Source organism: Hippocampus guttulatus, chromosome 21, assembly GCF_054856545.1.
Source record: "Hippocampus guttulatus isolate MCC_2025c chromosome 21, RoL_Hgut_1.0, whole genome shotgun sequence".
Lineage (NCBI taxonomy): Eukaryota > Metazoa > Chordata > Actinopteri > Syngnathiformes > Syngnathidae > Hippocampus > Hippocampus guttulatus.
In genome coordinates this window covers 1,340,259-1,358,518 of record NC_141281.1, presented here as the reverse complement: position 1 = coordinate 1,358,518, position 18,260 = coordinate 1,340,259, and the positions used below count along the sequence as shown (strand labels likewise).

The window sequence follows — 18,260 nt, the reverse complement described above, 5'->3', positions numbered from 1 at the left end:
AGAACCCCAGGGGTGGATGAGATTCACCTGGAGTTCCTCAAGGCTCTCGATGTTGTATGGCTGTCTGGTTGACACGCCCCTGCAACATCGCGTGGTCATTGGGGAGAGTGCCTCTGGATTGGCAGACCGGGTTGGTGGTCCCTCTTTTTAAAAAGGGGGACCGGAGGGCATGTTCCAACGACAGAGGGATCACACTCCTCAGCCTCCCTGGTAATAAGGTCTATTCAGGGGCGCTGGAGAGGAGGGTCTGTCAGGTAGTTGAGCCTCAGATTCAGGAGGAGCAGTGAGGTTTTCGTCTTGGCCGTGGAACAGTGGACTAGCCCTACACCCTACTGTGATGCGGACTTTGTATCAGTTTGTCGTGGTGAAGAAGGAGCTGAGCCAAAAGGCGAAGCTCTCAATTTACTGGTCGATCTCCGTTCCAACCCTCATCTATGGTCATGAGCTATGGGTCGTGACCGAAAGAACGAGATCCTGCATACAAGTGGCCGACATGAGTTTTCTCCGCAGGGTGTCCCGGCTCTCCCTTAGAGATAAGGTGAGAAGCTCGGTCATCCGGGAGGGGCTCAGAGTCATGCCGCTTCTCCTCCACGTCGAGAGGAGCCAGATGAGGTGGCTCGGGCATCTTATTAGGATGCCTCCTGAATGCCTCCCTGGTGAAGTGTTCCGGGCATGTCCCACCGGCAGGAGGCCCCGGGGACTAGCCAGGACACGCTGGAGAGACTATGTCCCCCCAGCTGGCCTTGGAACGCCTCGGGATACCCCTGGGAAGAGCTGGAACAAGTGGCTGGGGAGAGGGAAGTCTGGGCTTCCCTGCTAAAGCTGTTGGCCCTGCGAACCGACACAGGATAAGTGGAAGAAAATGGATGGATGGATGGATGTATTTATCGACATCTATAATTCTCTGCCTACCTAGGGCCCAGCCATTATGATGTCATACCTGCTCATCTCCGGTTTGCTGCTGACCCGATTGAGGAGACCCATTGGCAAAATGACTGTCACGGAGCAACGCTATGAGGGAGAGTACCGTTATGTAAACTCTCGCCTCATCACCAACAGGTAAATGAACCAGCACTGAGAATTTGGAAGTGGTTCGTCTGTTTCAATACAGTTATGATCCGTAATATTGACTCTCTTCCAGTATTTAAAACTCATCTCAAAACCTATTTAAAATGGCATATTTAGTTGAACTCATCGCTTTTTATTATTTATAATTTTATGTATGGTTTTATTGCTCTTTTTTGACTGTAAAGTGTCCTTGGATATTTTGAAAGGTGCTTATAAATAAAATGTATTTTTATTATTATTATGATCTCATATTATATCCTGTCTCATAAAGCTGTATCTCACTGAGCAGCGAATGCTTTCAAACCTCGCAAATGTTGGGGTTTTGTCAGGGTTCGTAAAAGGTTTCAAACAGTTCTCCTTGTGGCAAAGAAATTTCCTCCAACAATCCCAAAACCTGCATGGCAGGTTAACGGAACACTCTAAATTTTCCCAAGGTGTGATTGTGAGTGCGGATGGATCGTCTGCGTCCCCTGCGATTGGCTGGCAACCAGTTCAGGCTGTGACCCGCCCATTGCCCTGGGATCGGCTCCAGCACGCCTTGTAATGATGAGCGGATTGGAAAATGGATGGATGGATGGATGAATTTCTCCAAAAGTCTTTGGGATTAATGTGTTTTTTGGCCGTTTGGAACTCTCCCATGGATGCCATTTATGCACAATGTCTTCCAAATGGCTGTGTCACGAACCAATGCCAGTGAAAGACGACAGTTCTTTGAATGTCGCTCTGGGTTCACTTTATACGATGTCCGATTTAACCTCTTGCAACGCATTTGCCAGTAAGCAGGACAGTGTGGCCAGTGAAACTACAGTGCAGTCAAGTGTCTGTCCTCTTCTCAAATGTCATTATTTTTCATAACTCGAATACAGTGGTACCTCTTCTAACGAAATGAATTGGTTCTGGAAGAAAATTTTGTAAGTAGAGACGCGCTTTCCATGTAAATCTGTTCCAAAACCCCCCAAAATTCAGACATAAATGTTTTCTAAAGCATAAAAATGCATCGAAATATGTAACAAATACATGTTACAATTAGATTATTGCACAATAAATGAGAATTGTGCATAATGTAAAAAAGAAGAAAGAAAAGAATAAAAATTATGGTCATTTAACTTTTAACTGTGTCCTCATCGTAGTTAACCCTCTTTAGTTCATGTTCTCTCTCAGAAGTGGTTTTTGGTTGGCGTTTAGAAAGAACTAATCCAAGGACGTTTGCTTTTGTCGGCTTTTAACAATCTTTCGAAAATGTTCAAAGCAAACATCAGCATCGTGAGCGACAGCACGACTGGTGAACAACTTTTTTCTGGGTGATTCACAGTTACGTAAAACTATCGGAGTGCCTCATGGCCTGAGGGGCGATTGACGAAGAGGCTGCATAGACGCATAGGTATCTATCCTCTCACATAGACGCATACGGTAGAGGTCCCTTTAAGTCAATGGGATGCCAAGAAGATGCTAGGTAATAGCCAATGGCAGAGCAGCTATAAGAAAGTTGCGTTCAGGAAACTCGCAGCTGCGAATTGCAGCCCATACTGTATTTTCACCTTTTGTATCTTGAAATTTCTTTCTTAACAAGAGGCAATATTTTCCTGTTGAGGCATTTTGTAACTTGAAAATTTCATATGAAGAGACATTCGTAAGTCCTGTATATATTTTTTTAAATTTCAAGATCGAACAAATTTGAATACAGTAATCCCTCGTTTATCGCGGTTAATGGGGACTAAAACCACCCGCGCTAAACGAAAATCCGCGAAGTAGCGTCCAATTAACATAAACGGGTAAAAAAAATTTTTTTTTAAGCTGCAAAACAACAGCGAGTCACATAGAGCAACATATACAGTACTGTACTCCATGTATATGTAAAAAATAAATAATGTTATGTTTGAAAAAATCTGCGATCCACTGAACCCGCGATAAACGAACCGCTAAGTCGCGAGGGATCACTGTATTAGATAAAGATGACCCAATTAAACATGAAATGCAGGTTTTAAAGATGAATTATTTATCAAGCAGTTCAAAACATCCCATGAAAATTGCCATCTACTGTGTAAATCAACCTTTTTTTTTCCTGCAGTGAGGAGATTGCATTCTACAATGGGAACCTGAGAGAAAAACAGACCATTCACACTACTTTTAAAAAACTGGTGGGTATTAGTTGAGGTTGTAGTGTAGTGTGACTGTATGTGTTACTGTTTTGCATATCTCTCTCTGTCTCTCTATCTCTCTATCTTTACCTCTCTAGCTCTATCTTTATCTTTATCTATCTGTGATATGCAGTACGGTATATCGAAGCCATTACGAACCCTGACTCACAAATTTCGTCTTTTTACATCAACACTTAAGATTCATCAGTAATGTTGATATATTAGTAAACAAAAATAGCTTCTTTAAGCTTCTTCCTCCTCCTTTTTGTACATGAAAATAATCATGTTTGTGTAAACAGGCTAATTATTTGCCGTTTGTGTTGATTTTTTTCAAATAATATCAATCCTTTTATTTTACTCATTTTATACGCTTGAAATGAAAAAAAAGTGATACTTTTGATGGATAAGTGGTTCAGAATTCACACATGCTCAGTCAGATTTTTTCATATATATCTTCCAGGTTGACCACCTACATAACTTCATCTTCTTCCGTTTTACAATGGGATTTGTGGACAGCATAATTGCCAAATGTAAGTGGAATTTCTTTTTTTTTTTTTTACTTTTCAGTACGATTATGTTTTTCTAAGATAAGATAATCTTTATTTGAATCGCAATGGAGAAATTCCCAATTTACAGCAGCAAAATTATGAAAGGGAAAGTAGAAAGAAAGAAAGTAGAAGAACAAAAAATATATTAATAAATATAAAATATAAATATAAGCATATTAAAAATGGGTGAGTGGGGGTGAGTCCAGGATTTCAGGTCCATCTATTCAATAGCCTGACAGCAGTCGGCAGGAACGAGCGGCGGGACCTCTCCTTCTTGCAGCGCGGTTGTATCAGTCTCTGGCTGAAGGAGTGGCCTGGAGGGTGTGGGAGGGTCTGTCCATCATAGCTGTTAGCTTAGCTAGCATCCTCCTGTTGCCGACATCTTCCAGAGTGTCCAGGGAGCAGCCCATGTTATGATCCCGAGTTAGGTTTTTGAGATGCGTGCCACTATTCGGCTGGTTGTTTTGCTTTGCCCTCCGAGCGCAGACTTGAGATTAACATTATATGAGGGCATTGCAGGGCTCTAGACTAACTTTTTGCACTGGGTCCACTGGTGCGCCTGACATTTGTTTATGGACCAACCATTCGTTGCACCAATATTTTCAACTGTATCCCAGTTTTTCTGAATTTTCTTTTTTTTTTAACTTCTATTAAGAACATAATATGTATATCATATATATCATTCTTTGCTGTGGAGTGAAGAATGACTGACCAGAAAATTTTACTGCTACACCCACGTCTGCCAAGTTGTCGTATCTATGAACTGAAATTGAAAAACATGTGTGTCCATTTTCTAATTTGTTCGCATGTGTGTGCGCGTGTGCATGTGTGGATCTCCTGCAGACATTGCCACTGTTGTGGGATACCTGGTGGTTAGCAGGCCTTTCTTAAACTTGTCCCACCCGCGACATCATCACAGCACACAGTCTGAGCTCCTGGAGGTCAGCGAGATCAATCACACTCCTACATCAGAAAAAATGCAATTCCACTGCCTTTTCCCTCATTGTATTTTGAATTGTTTTAGCTAACAGTGGGCAAATAAAATCATTGTGTAAATTGTAAAAATAGTGGACCACACTTTTAAATGACTGACCATTTAGATTTGTAATCTCAGGAAGAAAATATAGTGTGGAATAATGATTTACTATGAAGAAAAATGGCAATACAATGTAGTCCGTCGCTTGTAACACAATGGAAATTTGCTGGCCCCTCAAAACAGCTGTTAATAACTCAACAAAAGTGGGTTTACTCCAGAGAGAAACATCCAAATTGGGCCCAATTATACATTTTTTCACTATCTATATTTTCCCCTATTTGGTGCCATCTGACTGGTAAGTGTAACTGGGGAACGTTTTAAAATTGGTGTAAACCTACTCACACGCTCTCATACTGGTCTGTGAAAGTTCAATTTGGCACTTGGTGGAAAATAACATTCTGCGTGTCTGAATAAAATAATTCTTGCTCCACATGATGATGGCCAAGGTGGCAAGAGTATTGATTTTGTTGACGTTATATGCTTCAGAGAGAAAATGTTCACGTCACTTAATGCACGAAAACCATGATTGATCATCATCCAAATTTATTTGCACATGTATATGCATGCACTCTTTGTATTCCAAAAGTATTAGAGACATTGCTCCCAAATTTAGGATTTTATAGATATCATTAACACATTTCCCTATGAAGAAGCAATGGCTCCCATTCACTGGAAAGAAATCTCAATTCTGTTTAGAGGCAAGAGCTACAAACTGTCTATATTTTAGCAAAATGTCTTCTCTCTTGTGTTGTTCCATGGAAACATAGGAAAAAATATTTACAAAAATAGGGGTGTACTCATGTTTGTGAGATACTATAGCCTGCTTAAATTCTTCATCCACCCAGATCATCTTGAACACTGAATGACAATGACCCGAATCAAAAAATATTTTGTTCTGAAAAATGTTTAGTGTATGTGTTTTGAAAGCTATGAGTCTTAAGGAATGTTGGACATTTTTTCGGTAGGATTATTACCAGAGTGGCAGGATGCTCCTTCGGATGTCCCAGGCTCTTGGCAGGATTGTTCTCGCTGGTCGAGAAATGACTCGGCTCTCAGGGTAAGTATTTAATTGAAAAAATACTGAAAAAACAACAACAATCGTGTGGAATGAGCAGTGACTTCTCTGCTTTTCACATTTTTTTCCCCTCATCATTATTCCTGAATAGGACTGCCACGAACAATGACAGTATTTTCCGCACTATAAGGCTTTGGAATATAAGGCGCACCTTCAATGAATGGCCTATTTAAAAACAGTTTTCACATATAGGGCACACCGCATTACAAGGCGCATAGTATAGAAACCACAATATTGGCTGCGCTTGCGTTATGCATCCACTAGATAAAGCTACGCTAAAGGGAATACAACTACAGCTTTATTTATATAGCGCTTTCACAACTGATGCAGCTGTAACATAGCGCTTTCCAGAAAATCTGAGTATTGATTCATGCAAGACGCATCCGGTTATAAGGCGCACTGTCGTCTTTTTAGAAAATTGAATGCTTTGAGGTGTGCCTTATTGTGCAGAAAACACGGTATTTTGCCAGTCGACTAGTCACCAAAACTAGAATAGTGCTTAGAGTAGAGTCAGTAGACTAATATTCTCTGCTCAATTCAGTTATTTCTGATCTCATTTGATTGTTGTTTTCTCCTCCATAGATTCACAACTCGTATCACTGAGCTGTTAAAAGTCTTGAAGGATTTAAATTCTGGCAAATACGAACGCACCATGGTCTCCCAACAGAAGGGTGAATATGGTTTGTCGCAATCACTGTTTTCTTTTGCGTTGCAGCAGCTGTTCTTGGTATGAAGTGACACAATGCTTGATGTAAATGTAAATAGGTTACAGTTTTTCAACAAAAATCCTACACATAGCTTACCTTCTGAGTAAGGTTACCAAATTGGACAAATACATTTCAATTAGACGTTGCATGACTTGAAATGAAAACATTTCATATTTTAGGCAAACAAATGATCCTAACACACTGGACTTCATGAACGTATTTTCCTAAATGAAATAAATTACAAATGTTTAATCTTTTGAGAATGGGACAGTTCCAGTCATGTTACTGAATGACTCGTGTTGCCAATTTGTTAAATATCCCGCGGAAGCATTTTTATCTTTTATATCTTTTTATCTGCTTTGCGAGATAATTCTGGTTCAAGATGGTCAATTTTCTCATTGATAATAAAACATATTTTATGTGTAAATAAGCTTTCGCCTGAATTCAGCTCGCCGTTGGTATAATTGTGGCCAGCCATGGTGCACTCTTGGACGTATTAATCTTGTATTAAAAGTGGATGCGGGTGATCACTTACTTGACCACCCTATTGTAGTTGTTCTTGTTAGAAAATCATGTTTTTAGTAATTCTGATGTTCAATGAATAATACAAAAAAAAATCAGTGGACTGGCTCTGACTGAATGGTGTATTTTACTTACAGAGACTGACGCAACAGAAAGTCTGACACTCGTGCCTGGAAAAGGTCAAATTATCAACACAGATAACATCATCAAGTAAGTATATTTGTGCCTCTTTTTCTTTTTTTTTTCTTTTTTCTTTAGCTGAAACCCTTTTTACTTTGCAGATTTGACCATACCCCTCTGGCAACACCAAATGGAGACATTCTAATCAGAGACCTCACATTTGAGGTAAAGTGATTCCTTTTACTGTGGATACATTTTTGCAAAATCGAAACTGAATTTTGCCTGTTGGAAAAGCCTTATTCAAGTGTGCGATTATCTCAGTTTGACTTTCACTTTCATGATGATACGATAGATGTCTCCTTTTCAATTAGTTTTTTTTTTTTAAATACTAGAAGTGAAATTAGATCATGAACGAAAACTAAAAGCGTGACAATAGTGTTGAGTATAATAAAAAACAAATTTTCTTGCCCGCTAAAGGTGTGTTCTGGCACCAATGTTCTTGTGTGCGGACCAAATGGTTGTGGCAAGAGCTCGCTGTTCAGAGTCCTTGGAGAAGTAAGTTTTTTTGTAAAATGTTTTTTTTCCATCTGCTGTTTATTTCATGTAGCATGCATTTCATCAGAGAAATGACTCACACGGTCCAACAGCTAAAAGGACGGAGCCCTCTATACATACGTTAGCACGATTGAACCTTTCAAGTAACTGTCGATGTGTTTTCTAGCTTTGGCCTCTGTTTGGGGGACAACTGACGAAACCAGAGAGAGGGAAGCTCTTTTATGTTCCACAGGTAACATATCCAAACTGGCGACAGTGCCAACACTGACAAATAAATGAAAAGGAAAAATGTGTTCAGCAACACCATTTTTTTTCCCTCCCAGAGACCCTATATGACCCTCGGTTCTCTGAGGGACCAAGTGATTTACCCTGACACAATTGAAGAACAAAGAAGGAAAGGAATATCTGATCAGGTGAGACAAAGTCCACTTTGACATTAAAAGCCAAACTGTACTATGTTGGGCATGCACATGCAGAAGGGGTGGTGGGGCTTCTCCCGGAGGGCCGCGACCGCTCAGCCCGAGACAAAAAAGACAAAAGTGGGGCAGGAGAGGGAGAAGTATAGTGCAATGCTCAACAGTTCTAATGGCCACTTGGAATTGGATTTGGAATACCATGTCCTCAGATTTATTATTACCATGATCGTATCTGCTGTCCATCTTCAGTTAATGAGACTGTCAATCCAGAGATATGTACAGTATGTGGGTTAGAGGTAATATCGGGCGGCCCGACCCGACCTGAAATTCGGGTCGGGGTCGGGCCTAAAATGTCAATCTTTGCTTCGGGTTCGGGTCGGGTCGGGCCAGGCTTCTCTCTCGCTGGCTATTTTATTTTTTTTTTTTCGTTTCGAGGCTGTCAATAGTTTTGGCCATGAGAGACCGTGGTTCGCAAAAACACAAGTCGCCTCATCACAACACGTACTGTACTAAACTCTTGCAATGACAATTCAAAGAACTCTTTCCTGTCTCTGTCTATTATCCACCCGTCATTGTTCTTCGTTGTCTCTCTGCTTCTCCCTCTTAAAGTGCCGCGCTAGATTCTTAAGGACGTACTGCTGCTGTGGTTTATGGCCCAATTTTTAACCCGTCAAAATGACGGATGGCCTTAAATTTTCGCCGTCAATTCTTAAAAAAAATCCGCCACTGATGGAAAATTGTGGGTTATTGTACCCTCTGCAGAAACGGAAATCTAAAAGATGTAAATGTTTACACAATCTTGTTTAACTTAGATTTTGTTACAAAAGACCGGCTTTAATTTGTTATCATAAATCACCCCTCCTCCTCCCGAGTCCTCACAAATAAAATATTGAAAATTCGGGTTTGCTTCGGGCTCGGGCCTGCAAATCAAGTTAATTGGTCGGGCTCGCGCCGGGTCAGGCTTTATTACCCGCGGGCCGGGTTGGGTCGGGCTGGATTTTTTTAGGCCCGATCTTACCTCTAATGTGGGTCTCTGTCTCTCTCTCTCTCTCTCTGTGAGTGTGAGGAGAGAGATTTGTTCTGGAAGTAGATTGCCATAAATTGGCAGCACTGCTTTGGGTTTTTCTAATATTTTCACATTTTTTAACCTTGTTTCTTTGTGTTCGTGAGCATCTTTTATCATGGAGGACATTGAGGTATTTAAAATAAAACTTTAAAAAAATGCATGAAAATTTGGCAATAAAAAACGTATTGCGAAAATACTGAATTATGGGGCTAATGATAAATCAAACTGTGATTTTTGTTTATCGTTGCACCCCTAATACAATTTGTGCGTGAGCGTTTAAGTGCGTGTGCGTGTGTGCGTGTGTGTGTGTGTGTGTGTGTGTATTGATGAGGCAAAAAACAAACTGCTATGCTTGTATAGTTTGAATGCGTAGCCAGCATGCCTTAAGGGCATTTATTTGTAAATAGTTAATGAATAATAATAGTCAATAATTACGGGTTTGTTGTTTTTCATTATTTCTCTATGCAGTAGTATTTGTTACTCATATTCACCCACCACGTTATTTATTAATTTTCATTGACTCTTAGATTTAATTTTGCACCGTAGGTTTGTGATTTACAGTGACGATGTGTCTTGAGTCAGTTCCCTGTGTAGTTGTTCAATTTGCCACTTGGTGGCAGCGGTGCAACCATAAGACTGACAAGTGAAAGCTTTCAACTCATCAAATCAAGCTGGATTTGACGTATTGCATATTGCTTGCTGCAGATGACAAATGATGAATAGCACGATAAACATTCAATTAACAAATTTTCCATTCGTTTGAAACAGTTTTATTCAACAGTGCACCAAATGTAGAATAATATAAAATAACACTGTAAACTACTAAGAAATGGACCAATCCCTTAGAAGGGGAGCGCACCCCACGATTTGAGGACTGCTCTCATGTGAGGGCTCCCGCCAACCGTTGGAAATTTTTGGTGCTTGAGTTCTGTCTAACAGGAAATACAGTGGCGTCTTTGTAATCGGATTACTTTTGTTCCCCATGACTCCAGGTATTAAAGGAGTACTTGGACAATGTTCAACTGGGTCACATTTTAAACAGAGAGGGCAGTTGGGACTCAGTGCAGGACTGGATGGATGTTTTGAGTGGAGGAGAAAAGCAGAGGATGGCTGTAAGTATTCATCTCTCCTGTGTTTTATAACGGTCACTTTATAGAACAACCACAAGTACCTTCAATAAGTATTTAATCACATGTACACTGTTCATCAAGATTTGAGGAGAACATGCAAACTTTACTCTCTTGCTGTCGCTCTCCCCGCCACGCACGTAGCAAACGCAACCTCGTGACAAGATACTAATCAGAGAGTCAACGGCTGACAAAACATTGATTGATCAGAGAGTCAACAGCTTGACGAGACACAAGGGAATGTGCTGGCCGGGGGCTGCGAAGATGCGCAGCCAATCAGCTCACGGGATAAATCCACTCGTGCTGTCATTGGTCAACCTCGCGCTGGAAACCAATCATGCGTGCAGCCATGTACAAAACCTCTGAGCTATTCAGAATTTTTTTCTGAATACAGTATTTTGGGAAAAATAAAATGCGATGTAGTGAAGCCGCGATAAATGAAGCGCGATACAGTGAGGGATCACTGCATTATCTTTAAAACCTTCTACAAATATTCACATTGAAATCTGTAATGTTGCGTTTCATTCCTTTTTTTCTCGTGTCTTTGCAGATGGCCCGACTGTTCTACCACAAACCCCAATTTGCTATTCTGGACGAGTGCACCAGTGCCGTGAGTGTTGATGTGGAAGACTACATCTACAGCCATTGCAGAATGGTATGATGTCTTTCTATTGCAAACTTCTCATTAAAGGGGACTCTGAGATAGTAAGGAAACATGGATAACTCACTCAACAGTCAGTGGATAGAAAAAAATTGACTCCTTTTTGAAAATATTTCATGTTAAAACCGTGACCAAAATGGGATTATTTTTTTTTTACTTGCAAATTTAATGGGTAACACAGAAAAAAATCAAATTATCGTAAATTCCGAATTACAAGCCGCTACTTTTTTTCCACACTTTCAACACTGCGGCATGTAATATGAAGCGGCTTTTTAATGATTTTTTTTTCCATCGCGGGAAAAACATGGACCAATAAAATGAATGAGTAGTTCACTGAGGTCCAATGAGATTGTATGACTAATCACAACTTCCGCTCTTTTCGCCGTCGCGGGGAAAATTGTGTTACCCGGCAACAGTCGACCAATAAAATGAATGAGTAGTACACAGGGGTCCAATGAAATTGTATGATTACCGGTAATCATAACTTCCTTATTTCAGTCTTTCTTCTAACCCTGATCAACATGGAGAATACCAGACGAAAAGCATATGATGCAGCTTTTAAACTAAAAGCGATCACTCTGGCAGTTAACTCATTCACTTCCAAAGACGTTTTAAACGTCTTTTCAAACTTGGTCTAGAATTGGCTGGTACTAAATGAGTTAAAGAAGGAAATCGAGCTGCTGCCCGTAATCTTGGCATAGATGAGTCGATGGTGCGAAGGTGGAGGCTCCGGCAAGAAGAACTGAGCCAGTGTAAAAAGACAACCAAAAAGACCCATGCACATTTGATTTGCCCCTCACTCGGACTGTAAATAAAAAAGGTGACTCCTCCGTCATACTGAAAACAAGCGGCCACGAGAGAACACATTTTACCTGTGTTTTGAGCTGCGCAGCATCGGGCCTAAAGCTGCCACCGATGATCATTTTTAAGCGGCTGACTATAGAAATAATTTCATCTATCTTTTCCCATTTATATGATTTGCATTATTCTATTTAAAGCCTAGTGGGCTGCAGTATTTCTCCTCATAATTACGCAAATGCGCATCAAGATCTTTCTTTGTCTGGCCTCTTATTAGGTGTTTCAGCGTAATTTCCTTGTGCAAATGCATTTATCATGCTCATAAAAATATGGAGATTATTTTAACCTTAAGAAATGGTTGGGTTTTTTTCTGCGGGGGTTCAGTGGGGGACCGCGTCCGCGGCCTCACCCGGAGGGGCTCCAGGCGGCAGGGACGCGGAAGCAAACCCCCGCCTACTCATTGGCCAGTGGTTTATAAGATGGTGTGGTGCATATAATTACAAAATTGATTTTTCTTCATAAATCTCAGTATGCGGCTCTTAATCAGGTGCGGTCTGTCGCCCGGAATTTACGGTACTGTAATTTAAAGAGAATAAAACACTCACATATTGTTTGTACCCTGAAACTAGCCCTTTCAAATCTAGTACTCAAGGATTTGCTGTTTTTTGCTGTCGGGGTGGGGTAGACAAAAAAAAAAAACAAAAAAATGATTCGATAAGTCCGCCGACACAGAATCTGATAAACAGCCGCCATATCTTTAACAATTTCCCACACAGATTTTTTTCACACCATATCCAAATGTGAATTGTAGTCAAACTACCAATGAACGTTTCACAGCTGACTGCTCTCCCAGCGACCCACACGGTTGTTGAAGGCTCAAGTTTGGTTTAACGACCATCAATAAGTTAGAATGTGGTATGGTATCCATGGCATCAAAAATGGAAATATTATCTGTATAATGACTTTATACAAAACATAAATTGGATTTCACTATCACACATCTTCCCGATGAGATTGCGGGGGCGGGGGGTGTTGTTGTTTTGTGAGTGTGAATTGATAAGTGTCAGTTAGGGGAGCTATTTCTTTATTGAACACATCTACAACACATTGCATTATTGGACGCAGGCATGGTAAAATGTAAGCTAGCTGAAACAATAGCGCAGGATACATGCACGCTGGCGTGTTTTTTTTTTCTTTCTAAATTTGCAGACACAATCGAGTTCCTTCTGCTCTTCCCTCTCGTTGTTGTGCAGCATTGTTTCAGAAATATCTCATTGTTGGCATGACATAAAAGAATAATTAGTTAAAAAAAAATGTTACCTTTCGGCGCCCCCTCAAAGCATACATTAAAATTCAACTTGCAACTTTCACAGATGGTTTTGTCAAGGCTTACCTTGAAAACCCTTTAATGGGTTTTGCACAGGCGATGGCCAACACCAAAGGTTAGGTTGATAAAATCCAAAGTTGTTTCATGAACATTTTAACATGTTCATGGAAATGTTACTGCTTTTATTCCGCGCAGTACATTTCTCACTGATCAATAAATGTGTATTTGAATAGCCAGAGCGAAAACTAAACGGGTGAATTTTATTTTGGAATTTTATCAAACATATAAATGTGATCTAGTTTGAACAGCTTTTACTTTATTAACTCGGTAACTAGTCCTGTCTTGTCTTTCTTTTGTAGGTGGGCATTACTTTGTTCACAGTGTCTCACAGGAAGTCTCTTTGGAAGCATCACGAGGTAAGAATTGAGATGAACATTGGAACACAACGCAACGTGATTAATGGAACATGAAAAACAACAGCCCCAAAAAACATTTGATCAATCATTAAAAAAAAAACACACACACACATAAAAATACAATCATACATATTTTTGAGAATATGTAGTGCATTCTGAAGAAGTGCCAAACATCTCAAGCATTTAACTTACATGTCACTTTACATGTCAACTTAACTGTCAACAAAATAATCAATTAATCATATAGCGATCACGAGACAACCCTCAATAAGTTTACTATTAAAGGGGCCATATCATACAATACTAAAATTTTCTTTCAGCTTTTAGCCGTGTTAAATTGCTAATTCCTTCCCAAAAAAAGAATCCCCTAAATGTTTTTTTTCCCATTCACGCATTTCTGCTCATTCTTGCACTCTAAACAACAGCTCCCCCCAATAAAAAAAAACAACCTTTTACAGTACAGTATATGTAACAAAGTAAGGAGCCGCCGCCCCGTACCGCCCCTGCAGACTATACACACGTCCACTTTCACGATTAGACACCAGGTAAATTCTATATTTATGTTTTATCATTGCCCTGCGATTGGCTGGCAACCGATTCAGGGTGTCCCCCGCCTGCTGCCCGAAGACGGCTGGGATAGGCTCCAGCACCCCCCGCGACCCTAGTGAGGATCAAGCGGTTCGGAAAATGGATGGATGGATGTTTTATAATGTATATGTATATATATAATTTTTGCTCTTCTACTTCTCCCTTTCATAATTTTGCCGCTGTAAATTGGGAATTTCACCACTGTGAGAGGTTTTCTCATCTTAAGCATTTAAATTTTTGCATCAGCGTTGGGGAAAAGCGGCTCCCCTCGGCCCACTAAGATACTGATCAGAGAGTCAACATGGTGACGAGACACAAGGGAAGGTGCTGGTTGGAGCTGCGAAGATGCACAGCCAATCAGCTCATGGGATAAATCCACTCGTGCTGTCATTGGTCGACGTCACGCTGGGGACCAATCATGCGCCTTGAATGAGTGCCTGTTGCCTATCCAGGCACTCAAGCCGCGATAAATGAACTGCGATACAGCGAGGGATCACTGTATAATTATGTACGTCTATGCCCATAGTTAACTGTGGAAATCTTAAAATTGCATGATAATGGCCCCCTTTGACATGAAGAACTTAATTATCTTAATCCATCTTGAAGATTAGCAAAGTTTAACAGTGCTGATATCAGGTGACAAAATAGAGTTTAACGGTGTCGGTTCAAAGTCTTATGGAGTGTGATAATAGGTGAGGTGCAAAGAAAAATGGAGTTGGGATATTCTTGGGCTGTGATTGAAAATACATCCTTTCAAAATTCGACAAGAAATCATGTATGAAACCCTTTTCAAGATTTCTTCGGGATGATGCCGTTGTGACAAATGAATGAATTTGCTTCCACCTTTCACCCTTTTTCTGTCAAGTATTACCTGCACATGGATGGCCGAGGAAACTACGAATTCAAACCCATCACAGAAGAAACTGTGGAGTATGGTTCTTGACCGGTGACTCCTCACTGAAATGCACTTGTCTACTAATCCAGTCCAAAATTTGCACAGAAAACGGTGCCTATCACTGATATGCGGTAACGGTGTAGTAACTTTTTGGTTTGTTTTTTTTAATTAATTGGGACCTGTTCATTTGTTCATATGATTTTAGGAAAAATATCTGAATTGCAAACTTGAATGTTTTACGCGTGTAAAAATGATTAGAGATGATGACATCACTACATAATAGGGTCATGAAGCCTACTAACCACAATTGGAGTAAATTGTCCTGTTCCATTGTGAACGGTGTCCAGGACAGTGTATAAGACCCTATTTATACTGTTTTTATTTCAGAGGAAGATCATTTCCTCGTAAACTATTTCAGCATTTTCTGCCGATATTGTCTGGCACACCCAAAAATTTTTTTGTTTTTTTCTCAATCTAAATTGTTTGAAGGTTAACAGCTGTTTGATCCTTTAATGGCATTTTGGTTGATGAGCTGTGTCCACGCTGGCCAAACAAATCCTGAGTCAGCTGAGATGTCAAAGCAAGAGTCACATAATTAAATATCGGTACGTCAGGCTCGAGGTTATGTCAATGTGCCGTTTGTTGTTGTCAGCACTCTGTGGTGCAAGGTAATCGTTTCATCGGACCGCTGACTTAACGGCACTTTCACGTGACCGTTTTTTCTATTTGGATTAGAACGATAACCTCTGCAATGTAGGATCATTTAGAACTGACTATCTCTTGCTCCGTTGATTTTGACTTCTCTTAAATTTTACAGTGATATCAATCTGAAGTTTGTTGGGGGGTGGAGGGGGGGGTGCTATCGGTAATCTCATAAATTATGAAATGTATCTATAATTGGCTCATAGGTGCACAAGATTGTCTTCCAATGAGTCTCTGTATAAAATATCGAAATAAACGATGCACACAATTGAACTTGACACCACTGTATTTTTTTGGGGCTAAAACATGGGAAATATGCAATATTGCAGACCACCGGGTATAACAACTATGCAAAGCCAAAGCCATTTATCAACAACACCCAGAAACGCCGCTGGCTTCTCCTGCCCGAGCTCATCTAAAATGGACTGATTCAAGGTGAGTTCTCCATGTGCTTGCCCGGGATTTTTCTTCAGGTACTGCGGTTTCCTCCCGCATTCCAAAAACATGCATGGTAGGCTGATTGGACACTCTAAATTAGGAGGGCCCAACCAGTCTACCGCGCTCTACCTGTCGTCCGCGAAATAGTCCCTGTCATAGTTTTGTTCTGTTTGTCTCCAGCAGGGGGCATCAGAGGGCTTTCTCCCCCAGCATCACACTTGTTGGTCATTTCATCATCAGCTCTTTTTGTTTATAAGGACTGCCATGCCGACTACTCGTCATCGCGTCGGTGTGTTGCTGTCATAGGTTTTTGTATGTTTTCGTTATTGGGGTTTTAAGGATTGTCTTAGTGCTTTTGATTAAGTTTTCCCACAGTGTGCCCCTGTCAGAAGTTCGAAAGCCAGCATCCAGTGATGGTATATGGGGCAGTGTTCGTGTCAATGGCATGGGTAACTTACACATCTGTGAAGAAATGACTGTTGAAAAGCTGAAGCTATACATCAAGCAAGACTCCCTCAAGTTTGAAGCAGCCACCAGAACGCTTATCTTTGCAGAGAATAATTTCTTTATAAAAGAACCAAAATGTCACCATCAATCTATATCTTCACAAAAAGACTTCAAGGTGAACCAAAACCAAAACATTTCTTCCTGGTAAAATCAACACCTCTATCTTTGTTTCATCAATCCCAAGGTTAAAGTTCTTGCTTTGTATGACACCACTTCCTGGCCAGGTGTATAAATAATTACAGGCACAAATGTGTGATGCACAGGTGATTTTCGCGACGAATTACTGTACATTTCTCAACATAAAGTGCATTGGCCTAATACGGTATATTTATTCCCTGTGAATAAATGCTCTTCATCCTTTCTCATGGTCATAAAATATATTGGAATACAGTATTTGTTTCCCGGTGGCCCGGTGTTCCAGTCGTGAGCGTGTCAACCTCACAGCGCAGAGATTCCGGGTTCTCCGGCCTCCCTGTGTGGAGTTTGCATGTTCTCCCCGGGCCTGCGTGGGTTTTCTCCGGGTACTCCGGTTTCCTCCCACATTCCAAAAACATGCATGGCAGCCTGATTGAACACTCGAAATTGTCCTTAGGTGTGAGTGTGAGCGCGGATGGTTGTTCATCTCTGTGTGCCTTGCGTTTGGTTGGCAACCAGTTCAAGGTGTTCCCCGCCTACTGCCCGAAGACAGCTGGGATAGGGATTTGTTTCCCTTCCTGGTGAGGTGTTGTACTCACTTAACTTGGAACACAAACACCTCCCTGTTGAATAAGATAAAGAGTTAAAGTTACAATCAGGACATCTAGCCCGAGGATCAAACTGGCACCGTGTCTACATAGTTTTTAGGCGTGCACTTAACCACTATGCGAAACCTCTGTGTAGGAGACTGGACCAGTGTAGAATTGTGTCTGTTATGTTAAAAGAATAATTCACTTGTTGTGTGTTCACAAGCACCCCTATCGAATTTATTTTGTGATTTCCTTGTGAGAATTTCTGTTTTGGTGAATGTTTTTCTTAGTGCCGTTGAAGGTATCATTCATTTCCGTTTTTTCTGAGGCGGCCTTTGAACGTATCTCAAACCCAATTCGTAAGAAAAGGAATGTTGTGGAAGAAATGCGTGCATGAATTCGTTTGGGTGTTTTAAGAAAAGAATCAAGTGTACGCTTAAAAGACAACACTGTAGCTTTTTTTGTCTGCTCTGTTAATCTGCCGACAACGTTTTTTTTTGTAAGGATTTATTGGAGTGTGTAGTACGTACGAATCCAAACTATCTCAAACTAAATTAAACGCGACTGGAACATTTTTCCAACTGCAGTTTCCAAACTATAATATCTTTGTCCAAAGGATGAGCTGGCCGCGGCTCAATGAAAGCACACACACAAACATTTTGAATAGAGCCACTCCCGAGGGGTTTACGGTACAATACATGGCTATCAAACGTCGTGCAACAGTCTGAAGCGTTTCCCGAATTGGTCATGTGGTACTACAGCTCATGAAGCTTGACGTCATCATTTTCGACTCCTCCCCTACAGGAAGCAAGAACCGCCCCCTTC

The 18,260-nt window shown here is 40.8% G+C and overlaps 1 protein-coding gene across 2 annotated transcripts in view; it reads left to right on the top strand.

Annotated features, from left to right (window-relative positions):
• abcd3a (ATP-binding cassette, sub-family D (ALD), member 3a) overlaps nt 1–16,038 on the top strand; it is a 29,837-nt gene extending 13,799 nt beyond the window's left edge. Inside the window, exons 9-23 of one of the 2 annotated variants that reach the window (XM_086102030.1) lie at nt 917–1,059; nt 3,137–3,206; nt 3,667–3,736; nt 4,598–4,695; nt 5,756–5,847; nt 6,448–6,536; nt 7,232–7,304; nt 7,376–7,439; nt 7,692–7,769; nt 7,936–8,001; nt 8,093–8,182; nt 10,244–10,363; nt 10,929–11,033; nt 13,524–13,580; nt 15,034–16,038. In XM_086102030.1, the coding sequence (XP_085958156.1) occupies nt 917–1,059; nt 3,137–3,206; nt 3,667–3,736; nt 4,598–4,695; nt 5,756–5,847; nt 6,448–6,536; nt 7,232–7,304; nt 7,376–7,439; nt 7,692–7,769; nt 7,936–8,001; nt 8,093–8,182; nt 10,244–10,363; nt 10,929–11,033; nt 13,524–13,580; nt 15,034–15,111 (1,293 nt within the window). In that variant the 3' untranslated portion in view covers nt 15,112–16,038. Of the gene's footprint in view, nt 1–916; nt 1,060–3,136; nt 3,207–3,666; nt 3,737–4,597; nt 4,696–5,755; nt 5,848–6,447; nt 6,546–7,231; nt 7,305–7,375; nt 7,440–7,691; nt 7,770–7,935; nt 8,002–8,092; nt 8,183–10,243; nt 10,364–10,928; nt 11,034–13,523; nt 13,581–15,033 lie in introns of both variants that reach the window. The other variant, XM_086102029.1, reaches the window with a different exon arrangement.
• Nucleotides 16,039–18,260: the final 2,222 nt, after the last annotated feature.